This window comes from Morone saxatilis, unplaced genomic scaffold (genome assembly GCF_004916995.1).
Source record: "Morone saxatilis isolate NCDOM2014 unplaced genomic scaffold, NCSU_SB_2.0 Contig8, whole genome shotgun sequence".
Classification (NCBI taxonomy): domain Eukaryota; kingdom Metazoa; phylum Chordata; class Actinopteri; family Moronidae; genus Morone; species Morone saxatilis.
Genome location: NW_023340257.1, coordinates 726,376 through 738,926, shown reverse-complemented (window position 1 = coordinate 738,926; position 12,551 = coordinate 726,376). Strand labels below are relative to the sequence as shown.

General features: G+C 36.8%; 1 protein-coding gene across 1 annotated transcript; it reads right to left on the bottom strand.

Annotated features, from left to right (window-relative positions):
• Positions 1-4,310: 4,310 nt before the first annotated feature.
• LOC118341927 (CUE domain-containing protein 1-like) lies at positions 4,311-12,126 on the bottom strand (the record flags this gene model as incomplete). The annotated part of the gene is made up of 8 exons (XM_035680345.1): positions 4,311-4,436; positions 5,735-5,809; positions 8,140-8,197; positions 8,598-8,691; positions 8,801-8,881; positions 9,108-9,173; positions 11,447-11,711; positions 11,995-12,126. Coding segments are annotated over 8 exons (897 nt in total), but the record flags the coding sequence as incomplete, so codon positions are not given.
• Between the last annotated feature and the right edge of the window lie 425 nt (positions 12,127-12,551).

Sequence of the window (12,551 nt, the reverse complement as noted above, 5' to 3'; positions counted from 1 at the left end):
ACATGAAAAAAAAAAAAAAAAAAAAACCCCCACTTTTTTACCCAGATCAACAAAGGGGGGCCAAAAAAAAAAAAAAAAAAACCAGGGGGGGAACCCCCAGGGGACCAAACCAACGTTGTTTCCTTTAACCTTTCTTAGGGGGGGAAAAGCCCAGGGCCCTTTTTTCAATTTGGAGAAAAAAAAACCAAAAGTTTTTTTTTTCCAACAATTTTAACAAAAAAAAAAACACCCCCCCCCAAAAAAAAAGTATTTTTCCAAAAAAAGGGGGGAAACCCCCTTTTGGGGGAAAATTTTTGGGGGGTTTTCCAGGAAGTTATTTATTGGGGGAAACCAAAAAGGAAAATATTTGGAAAGAGTTTTTTTAAAAAAAAAAACGTGGTTGATTAATTTTGTTTTTGGGGGGAATTCTGGTGGGGGGGAAAAATTTCCCAAAAAAGTTGGGATTTTAGGGAGGTTTTTTGGGGTGAAAAAAGGGGGGTCACCAGGACTAAAAAAAAAAAAAAAAAAAAAAAAACAAAAAAAAAAAAAAAAGGGGCCAAAAAAAAAAAGGGGGCCCAATTTTTTTTCCGTTTTTTTTTTTTTTCCCATTTTTTTTTTGCTTTCCCTGTTTGACTTTTTTTTTTTTCCATGTTGGGACTGGGGCTTTTTTCTTGTCCCCCTCAGGGTTTCTTTGTTTGGGAAAAAAACCCCCCCCCCCATACTTACCTTTTTTGTCTTTGGGCCAAACCTTTTTTTAACCCAATCAATTTTTCCCCAGTTTTCAAATTTTTTTTTTCCACCAATGGGGGGCTAAAATTTTTTTTTATTTATACTGTAACCCCAAATCCATTTTTTTTTGGAAATGTTTTTTTTTTTTGGAAATGTTTTCAATTTTGGTTTTAAAAAAAAAAGGTTGAAAAAAAAAAAAATCAATATTATTTTTTTAGGGGAACTAAAAAACTTTTTTCCTTTTTTTATAAAGTTGGCAAAAGTAAGGTTTTATTTTTTTCATTTTTAAAAAAAAAAAAAAAAAAAAAAAAAAAAAAGTTTTGTCGGTTTTCATAAAATTTTGGGTTCATTATTTTTTGCTTTTGAAAAAACTTTTTAATTTATATTTTTCTGGGGGACAAGGTTTCAGTACATTGGAGGGGGGGGGGGGGGGGAACAAAAAAAAGATAAAAAAATTTCTTGTTGGGGGAAAAAAAAAAAAAAACAAAAAAAAAAAAAAAAAAAAATTGGTTTCTCTGGCTGCTCCTACTAATGGCATTTGCAAGAAACCACCGAGCCTGGACAAAAACAACCAATCAGAGCCAAGAAATATAGCTGATTGTTGAGTCTCATTCCCAGGTCAGCAAATACAGACGCTTTGAGTCCCAAAGATTCAAGCCACCAACAAAAAGACAAACGTTTTAGCAGATATGACAAAAAGTAACCTACTGCAGCTTTAACATGATAGTCAACTTGCACATTTTCCTTTAAAGTAAAATGTTTAAACAAGTTGATGCAAACTGGACTTTAAAGATCCCCTCCAGACATGTAATAAGACAACATACAAATAGTTTACCTGGAACAATAATGTGTCTGATATGGGTTTTTTTTGCTTGGTTGTTCTTTTTTTTGCAAAAATTTGTAATTTCCACATTCAACTCCTTAAAAATTAATCTCCTCCTACCTCATTAAAGCTTCCAGAATCTCTGAATATGCAAATATTGTTCATTTCTAAAGTTTGCTGCTGGACACAAGATGTCTCCTACTTCACTGTAAAGATCCATTCTCAGTGGATGTGCATCTGTGCCTTCAATTTCTACATCACACTGGTACAAGTTGTATACTGGAACCAGGACTACTTCCTAACTATTTGTGATGTCAAATCATGCTGGTCTTTCAGCAGATTAATAATTGAGAATAACATACAGAAAGATTAACTGAATATTTTCTAAAGGGATTAAAAAAAAACATTTTTTCAATTCACAAAGGGAGAAAGACAGTTGATTTCACAGATTGAAAGTTAATCCATTTAATTTGTTGAAAATCTCTACCTTAAAAAGGCAGTTCTTATATCCACATCACGCATTTTTTTTGTGTACCTCCTCCAACACCTTCTGTTCACACAGGCTACATCAGACTTTGACTACATCTTTACTCCATGCTAGTTTCACATCTACACATACAAATGGAAAGAGCAGTAGAAAGGGATGGATGAAAACCTCACAGGCATTTCTTGTTTTTTAACGACAGACTTCACTTCCAATGGTATCCTCTAACAGTATAATCATCCAATCATGTTTCAGATGCTTTATCCTCTAAAACAGACGTTTAGATCACAAAATGTATTCTCCTACATCTGAACATGATGCTATTGTTTACTGTATTAACACTGGCATTTAGAAATGTGTTCCCCTTCACTCAGGGAGATGAGATCAACAAAGACATAATTTACTCAAAGACTACAGGAACAGTCTGAGATATGACAATGTAGTCTCTGCGATATTTCTTATTCCCAGAATGTCTTGCAAAAATATAGATTAGGTTTAAAGCTGCAGTAGGTAATTTTTTATAAAAATATTTATTTTGTCACATTTGCTGAAACCTTCACTATATCCTGACAGATAATCTGAAAAAATATCAGGTTCCTCTGGCTCCTCCTAGGTCCATCCACCAGGTCTGAACAAAAACAACCAATCAGATCCGAGAGATATAAAGACACAAAGACTCAACAATCAACAGTCTTCAAGCCTCCGACCCTAAGTGTCTTTATAGGATATAGTAAAAGTAAGCAAAGCAAATATGGCGAAAGGTAATTTTCTAAAAGTTACCTACTGCAGCTTTAATGTGGGAATTTTGGAAACCTGGCAGAATGTTAGCAAAGTTTCTAGTGAAGCAGTGAATGAAGCTCTATGGGCACGCTTACTTCAAGCATGTCTAAAGCAGTGGATTCACACTCCTAGTTTGGTTCAAAGGCGAGGTGAGAACAATGCTATTCTAAAAAAATTACAGTAATGACTACGGCTGTAAGAAAATATAGAAAAATATATTGCAATATTTTGTTTTGTGATATTGTATTAATTCTTAAAAAAAAAAAAAAAGAATTTTGTGTTTGAACCCCCAACAGCTGGATAGCAGTGTTGTAAATGTAAACTGAGGGCTATGATGTTAAATGTTATATAAATACAAATGCAGACTTTTCCATTTTATGGATATGGTGGTGTCTTCGTTATACTATGATAGTGTTCCTAAAGTTAGATTTTCAGAATTGTAATATATTGAATCGTGATACGTATAGAAACTTCCTGAACGATGAACACTGAAGCAATCCTAACCGGGAGAAGCTGACTGCAATGACAACAACTCCCATGATTCCACACTACTTCACGATGTCATCAAACTTCGTCTTTTGTTATGGTTTCCCTCCCTAGCGGCAGAAATTACATATTGTATGTTTAAAGTACCTCGTCACCTTAGTTATCATTGGTTTTTCCATACTTTTTATCCCTTATGTTTATTTACTGGACTTTCATTTATTTAATATTTTATTGTTTTTTCTGTTGCAGTTTTTTAAGTCTTGTGGTTATTTGTTGTAATATTCTATTGTTTTATTGCTGTGTTTGTGTATTTTTGTCTTTGTATATATTTTTGTCTATAATTGTTTTAACCATGTCTGTTTTAATCTTAATCTTGCGCTGTGAAGCACTTTGTATGAAAGGTGCTATATAAAGTTGACTTGAGTTTTATGTCCTTAATGTATTTTTTTACCTGTGCAACTCTGCTGTTAGTGGTGCTACAACTGACTGAATGACACGTTTTCATCTCGTCATACAAACCAAACTACTAAACTGTGATCGACTGATCATTATGGCCGCGGAGGAGCGTTGACGTTTGCTTTAATGGCCACAATACTCGACACGTAAGAATTTCAGTTACATAACCCCTGACGTTCAAAAACAGCTAAATATTACAATCTGATTAAGAAAACATGGTAAAAAAGCTCTACATGGTTTAGTGTATATAAAGGGGCATGTGCACACTTTGGATTTGAAAAGCCCAGCCTGAGGGACCCCGATCAGACACACAGTCTGCTACTGTACAGGACTGGAAAAGTAACAAAGGTTCATATACTGCGCTAGTGTTCCTCTCCGGGGATTAAAGGAAGCAGTTAACACATACTGGTAAGGACTAATGCATTTTCCTTTACATTTAAAATTATATATCAACAAAGTGTTATAATACAGAGTATGCATTTACAAACAGTTAGCCCAGTGCTGGGAAGAGTCCAGTTCCTCTCCCTGGGAAGGAAGGGAGGGGGTGGGGGAGTCTCAACTCATTGCTGAGCCTTACATTGGCTGGTTTGGATTAGGGTGAGGGTGAGCAGGTGGGGACAGGAAGAGCTCCAAGGCCACCACCCATGGGTCATGCTGTCGTCGCCATGGTAACCCTGATATGGTGCAACATGGGAGGATCTGAAATGCAGAAGAGAGTGTGGATAATTGCGGTTTTCATCCCAAAAGAAAATGATGAATGAAGATATTGTAAAAGCCATACTTTGTGGCTTTTGAAAGTGAAAGAGCTGGCTGACAGGGCTACAGACAGCACAGTGATCAAGTGTTTGAAACTCTGGAAAAGAAGGTTTATTTTTAGCTTTGTTGAGAGGAAAAAAGCAGAGAAGTAGAGGAAGACACACTAAAGCTGTGGAGCGCTGATCTAATCAGAACTCTTCTGATGGGATCAACCTGTAGGAGGACATGATTACCAACACTGTCAGGGCAGCAGTGAAAGGACATTGGTTGTAAGGTTGTCACCGTACCTGAATTTTAAACTCCGATACCACTAAGTAAGTTTACAGGGTTTTTCTTGTTCATTTCATTTTTCCTGTATTTTTTTAAATACATGGAAATATTAATACAATAACAAAAACAACCTGGGAATTTACAATGTAAAATAATAATAAAATCTGTAACTGTAAATCATTAAATTTGAAGGTTGCTGGAAAATCTGTTTTTTTTTTCCATTTTGTTTTTTAAAAGTGTAGTATTAAAAAAACAATAAAAAGTAAAACAGTCCTAAGCACACAAAATAGGCTGTTTTTTCCTGCCACTGAACACATATTGAAGACCAGTTGCAGTTTCCCACATTATGACAGGCTAATTAACATTAAATTGTTTCCAGTACATTATTTTTTATTCACCATTTTAATTCTACTTCCTTATTCTTACTTAATTCCCCACCTTATTTTAGTTTACGGTTTACCCACAAACTACTTAAATCCCCCGACACAAACACCTACACCTCTGTCTGTTACTTTACATGCTCCAAAAACACAAATCGCATTTTTAGTGTAGCAGAGCCTTTCCATTGATCCTAAACATCGCACGAAACAGAAAATCCACTCTGAATGTGTTTGACCTAAAAAGGTACAGAACTAAAAAAAGGTCCAGTGTGTAACATTTAGGAGGATCTATTGTCAGAAAATGAAATATAATATATTAATGTCTGTGGTTGCAAAAATTTAATGACCAATATAACAATTACATACGATAAAATCTACAGAAACACACAAAGGAATCTAACTGTTTACAGTCTAGGCCGAACAAGGCAAGACAACAACAAAAGAGAAAAAACACAACAAAAGTAAATCTCCTACCCGCTTCACAGCCTGTTCTTATTCCCAGCTCGCCAAAGACAGCGTGAGCGCGTTCAAGTAAACTTGCAATCACACACACGCCAACAGGGTACTATAATAGGACTCATTTAATCTTACCATGAATACTGGCTCATTGCGTTGTTCGATGATCTCTCCTGAAGTGTTTGCCTCTCTAGGCTGACCATCTTCCTCGAAAACGGACACAAAAAAAAAAAGTGCATTCCTCCAAATCAAAAGTCATGCTATTTAGATCTGTGAAATGATTCAGCAACTAGCAGGGTAACCATGGAAAATGTCCAGTATCATAACAATAACAGTACATTCCTAGTAGAAGGCTTGCATTAAAAAAACAAAGAAAACAAAAACATGGCTTTTCTCCATTCATTGTAATGGAGAAACACAGCAGTGGTTCACAACATCAGTAACTGCCACAATCCCCCACACCTCGTCTGGTGAATCATAGGTGTGGCAAGAGGTTTAAAAGTCTAAACTAAGTGAAGCAGGATTTTCGCTTAAAAATACAATGTAGTATACATGACTCCACCAGTAGGGTGTGATGTCAGTGGGCTGCACCCCCCCTGACCTGATATTTTCCCTCATTATGCTGTATTTCAGGATGTTTCTGGATTTAACCGGTTGGCGAACGCCAGTTCTGAGGTCAGACCTCATAAAAATGTTAGCAAGCAGGTTCATCCTGTCTTTGTGTCGCTCTTCGTGCTCCCGTCAATGGATGTATAAATGTGCTGCAGTCTAACAAGTTATGTGTTTTTTCCTGAACCTAGGATAAAATCACACAAAATGGTTTTTACTAAAAAAAGTTGTTCTCTGAAATTGACGCTTTGTATTGCTAACGCTTAACTCCTCCATTCATCATGTACCTCGCTGCAAACCACGCTGCTCTCTTTCTCTCACTCTGAGCAGTCGTAATGAGGTCCAAACTTTGAATCATGTGTTTATTTTCATTGACATACAGTATAATGTGAAAACTTCAAGGGTACGGAAGTAAGCCCAACTTGGAAGTGTCTTAAACCCGCATTTCTATGTAAACACCAAATAAAAAAATGAAATTATACAACTTATTTGAAATTATTAAGCTCAGCAAATAGTTAACTTAATGAGTTTTATGAAGTCCCCATCTCTAGTTTCTTCCTTTCCATACAGCATAAATTTCATTATAGTCATTAACGTGTCCCATTTAGAGTAAAATTGACTTTCAACGCCAAACTAAAGCATGGCTGATCAAGATATGAATCCAGGAATTCTGCTGTTACTGCATTATTTTAATTGTATTCTGACCCATAAGAGCCCCTCCCAGTCAAAAATCAGTGTTTTCCCCTCTTCCCCTACAGTGTGATGTTTAAGTTTCACTGGTGCAGAATGTATGTGCGAGTTTTCTATCCATTATGCAACTTGTGCAGTGTGATGTAGAAACTTGAAGCCACCAGATGCACATCCACTGAGAAATGGACCTTACAGTGAAGTACGAGCAGGGGCGCCCGTCAGGAAATTTTGCCCCATGACCAAAAATCCAAATTGGCCAACCCCTCCTGCGCAGCTGTTGTCACCACATCTCTAGGACCGTAACTGTCCCATCAAAACTTTACATAACTCTAAATTAAAGGCTTGCAGCTTCTTGCTTCTTGAGTTCAAATAACTAGTACAGCACAATATTGTACTGCTGTGATTTGTACATGCTAGCAAGTCCTGCATACATATGCAGTTCAGTATTTGATGCCCAAGATTAAAAAAGCAACCATAAAAAATGTGCTAAAGGCCTTCTTTTAGCCCCTCCAATGTATTTTTATTTGTTAAAGTTTCAAATGGAAAATTCTCATTAACGAAAATTATTATTTATTATTATTATATTATAATTTATTAATGAAAATTAAAAAAGAAAAACAAAAAAACTTAAATATATTTAACTTTAATCAAAATAAATTAACATCAATCCTCATCAATTAAACAATGAAAACATTGCAGATTTTTGAAACTTAGCTGCACCCATATATGCCAACAAGAAAATAAAGTGACAACTGTAAAATGGAAATTCAACACCAGGGTTATAGTAAGTGCTACAAAAACAGATTAAGTGACACTAAATCAAAAGTTTTTTTTTAGTTTTTTATTTTACATTTGTTATTAATCTTTTGAATTTCGTCCATTAACTATCCAGGATGAACAGATCCCAAAAATCCAAGAGTACATCAGAAAAATGCCACAAAGGAATGAACTGCCAGGCGAATGTCGCAGAACAGAAACCCATAAGAGTGCGGAGGAAGATGACAAAGACAACTGAGGGACAAGCCCTACAAGGTGGGGGGGGTTACCGACCCCGCCCAAATTGAACGAAGTGGCGATATCGAAAGACCCTTACCAAGGCTGAAAAAGCTGACTCAGAAACAGCACAGAGCACGATCATGGCAGCAACAAGAACAGGCCCTAGGTACAAGAGCCACTTCTATGTGACATCGTGATAAAACCAAAAATATTTCACATTGTGTGGGTGACATGCACATCTTACCACAGGGGTTTCCCTCTACATCATCGAGAAGATTCGCTGTGGAGTTGGCTGCGCCCAGTCTGGAAAGGAGCTTAGTTAAGAACACCTAAACTCCTCATGGAAGTGGACAAAGACATCAGTTACTGAGGCTGATCCATGGCTGATGATATATGCGAGCAGCAGGAATCTCAACAATAATGGTGGTGATGGAGTATATAGGACTGCAGATAATGGAAGACTTTGAGGGTGTAAAAGCATATTCAGAGCAAATTATTAAAGAACACAATACGCATGTTACAGGAATGTGTACAGTTGAATGGTACTACTGAATCAGTCAGTGTTAATGAAGCTAAATGGTGAATTAAAGCATTCCCACCTTTTAAATGACATTTGATCATGGTAAGTAAATAATATTTGGCTACTTACAACAAAAAAGGGAATGTTAGGTAGATAATGTGACAAAGGTTAAGCAAAGGATACGAATGATGCTTCAGGAGCGTCCTCCTTTTTGACTTCCTCCTCTTCGTTTTCTCTGAGAATGTTCTGGCAATTTCAAACAGTTTCTTTCTCGTTGCTGAAGGTGAGAAAACATCTTGGGTTATTGACTACAGTGGACAATGCTTTTTAAAAAATAGCGCAGTTATTTGTAAATTAGCAGCAGTATTCTCAGTCTGGCGACTTACATTTGCCCATGTGTTTGAGTTTGTCTCTGAATAGGGCATCATCTGAGACGGCCTCCAGTGAAGCTGCAGAGTACTGCTCTCCTGCACAGACACAGCAACTTTATTTACCCGCATCAAACACATCAAGAGTGTGTGTGTGTGTGTCTGTCTATGTATATTATGATGTCCGTAGCACAAATGTTTGCCACAACCAACAGATATCACAGTGAATGTATAGACAAACACAGACCAGTATTCAGTAGAATTCAGTGTGAAAAGACACAGTTGCAGATAGCTTGGCAGAGGAAGCTTGATGAGTGATATCTACCTGTGGAATTCTCCATGCTAGATGAATGATTGGACTTTGATTTCTTTGATTCATACTTCAAGCGATCTAAAAACAGAGAGCAGATGTTATGACCACTGATGTGAGGAACCAAGATGTGATGAGTTCTGGTATAATGGTGCAATGCTCAAACTTCTAAACCTCCACGTCCATTCATCTCAACCAATGTCTGATGAGAGGAGAAAACGGTTCAAAGCTTTGCATTGTTGCACCAGAACAGCCAAGGCAACCATTTTTCTTTTCGCCAATCTTTTCTCAGCAGAGCCTGGATTTCTGACACAAATATTTTACTGTATCCAAAATGATTTGCCTTGCTGTATGTCAAATCAGTTACTGGACAATCGTTTGTTCAATATGTTGTTCCACTAGTCAAAGACTTCACACAAAGGTGGTTATTACTTTTGTCTCAGAATGGAGTCTTTAATCATAGTCATATTTTGAATGATTACTGATTGAATGGAGTGAATAATGCAATTAAAGAACTCAGAGACATCCATCCTTTATTAAAACACCTAAAAGAACTTTAGTGTGGACCTCTTAATATACCTACTAAAACAATAGAAGCAATTGCCTTGATCATAAGCTGAGGGATGTAAAACTATGACAAATGGAGACACATGGAATTCATTTTGTTCAAGTAAAGAAAATCAAACAAAAGTACGATTAGGGCTGTACAATAATTGAAATATTATAGAAATTGCAAGATGGTGCAATATCCAAATTGCAGAAGGTGCAATTGTTTAATAAAAGGTCAAATGTGGGACTACAAAGTTTGTTTGGTACAAACAATTATATGGCAATATCTGTAAAACTAATCACAATGTGAATTTTTACCATATTGTGGAGCCCAGTGATGATGTATGATAAAGAAACAAACAGCTCCAACACTCTCTAGTCTTGGTAGCTTTGGGTTGCTGGTACTGCTGTATGGTTTGCAATCATATGTTTAAGTTTCATTACTTAGACAAAAGTAATTCCAAAGAGACAAGCATTGGACTTGAGCATCAAGGCAAATTGTGGTAATAACAGCACAAAAAACAAAAGCTACCCTGTGGAGTTTTCAAGAACTCACCAAAAAACAGTGTGTGTATCCTTGAACTCTAACAAATCCATAATATTTCCTTCCTCCCAAACATTTAAAATGTTGTATTTTAAATATAGCATTGTTTACATCATTACTTACTAGTGACATACTGTGTGTGTGTGTGTGGTGTGTTTATATATGTATAGTATATATTATATATAGATATATAATGTATAATTATTATATATACTATATATATATATATATATATATATATATATTATAATATATATTTGCATCTTAGCTAGCTATTCTACATAATCCGTAGATAGGCTAATTAGCTATCATTTTGATAATATAAAATGTGTCCTGTCCTGGCATCATGACATTCTTAACAGCGGTTTCTCGGTTGAAAAAGTGTTTAACCCAATGAACAGTGCAGGGATACTAATAATTAGCCAATCATCGCGACTAATGCCGTTGTGTGAAGCTCTGCCAAGCTGTGCCATGGAACCAAGGAGTAGTAATCACTAGGTACAGGCTGATTATTGGCCTAGCCAAATTATCGGATCTGATATTCAGCATTTTTGTGATTATTGGCATAATTACAATTATACTTTACATGATTGCATTAAATTAATTGCAATTAATCTCTCTGTCTGTTGTCAGAACTTTGAGGTGTTGCTAAATAACATCAACATCAACACTGAAGGCTGCTGTGCCACAGATGGGGAAATAGAAACAAAAGTGAAGTACATGTACCTCAAGATTGTAGAGTACTTGAGTAAATGTACTTACACTCCACTGCTTTATTCTATTTTCTATATCTATATATTTTCCTTGAATAGTATTAATTGGTATCTATACCTGCCCTGAAAGAACCCTATCGGTTTATTAGGAATCCCTAGTAATAACTACAATGGTGGCCGCTACATATAAGATAGATGCTCCTATCGAGACTTTATTTTACACAGACAGCATGTCTTCTAAATATCAACCACTCGTTTTTACTACGCTAAAATCATAATCCCCCTCCCCCATGGACATTGAGGGGAGGCAATGTCAGACTGAAGATAGAAATTGAGTGACTGATAAACAGTTCTGTCCATAGTACTAGAGGTCAAACTGTCAAACTCAAATTTTAATGTTTTTACTTTCTCTGCATTATTTCCCGTGACTAATATGCCATTTACAGTACTATACCACCAATAACAGTACAGCGACTGACACTGACCTCATGTTGACATTAGGAGCAGGATTCTTCTGTGTGTAATGAGTCAAATGTACATAGTCGTACCTCTCTCTAAGGCGATGAGGAACTCGCGGTTGCGCTGCAGCTCTCTCATGAACTCCTCGTTCTGCAGGAACAGGGCGATGCGCTCGTCTTCCAGATACTGCTTCAGTTTCTTGTCTTGCTCCGTAGCTCCGGTTGTCAAACCTGGATCTCCAGTGGTCCCTGCAGCTCCAGGGCGAGAGCCAGACTGGGCTGTCCACTGGCTTATTGAAGACACCGAGGAGGAGGAGGATGATGAAGGTTGGGATAGACTGCTCTGAGAGCTCTGCTGAGGAAAGGCAGGAGAGGTTCTTGGTTCTAGCGTTAATCCATGTAGTTTGATTATGGTTCACCTGAAGAGGTCACAATGGCTGCTTGTACTACTACTCTACTGGTACACTACAATTACTACTTCTACTACCAGCTCCACATCTTATGTTATAGCACTACAGGTAAGAGGGAAAATATGTATTTTTTGATTTTGGGGTGAACGGTCCCTTTAATTAGTAGAAGAAGAAGAAAATTAGAAACCAAATCCCTCATTTACCATCTTTATGCTGAACCTGTTTTACCTTTATACTGTCTAACTGCTGTGGCAGGATCCGCAGAAAATCGTCTGGGAGATTTCCAAGCAAAGGAGGGTTCCAGTTCCGGTAGCTTCTGACCTGCTGGTGACCTGGAGGAGGCTCGGCTTCAAATCTATGATGGAGTAACAGGACACATTAGTAATTCTGCCAACTGCATTAGGTACATTGTCAACTTATCTCTAGCTGTCTATTAACTATTATTAATTATCATTTAAATCGCTCGCTCACAAAATCACATGGGATGGCCAGAGAGAGGAAACATCTATTGGTTTCCTGTATTTCATTAAAAGAATCTTACGAGTGAGGAAATGCCTGATGAGTGCAGGAGTTACAGGAACAATTTGTAACTGTCATACAAATAAAATGATTGAAGATCAGATTATCTAACTCTTAGATTATTTTGTTTCTGTTTTGGTAATATTATCAATGTGTGTTTATATAATGCACCGCTCTGTGATATATGCTATCTATTTTAGCCTCACAAGTGGTGTCAGTGGTGTGTTCATGGTTTAGGAGGTTTCTACCGGGAGTCCAATTATCCA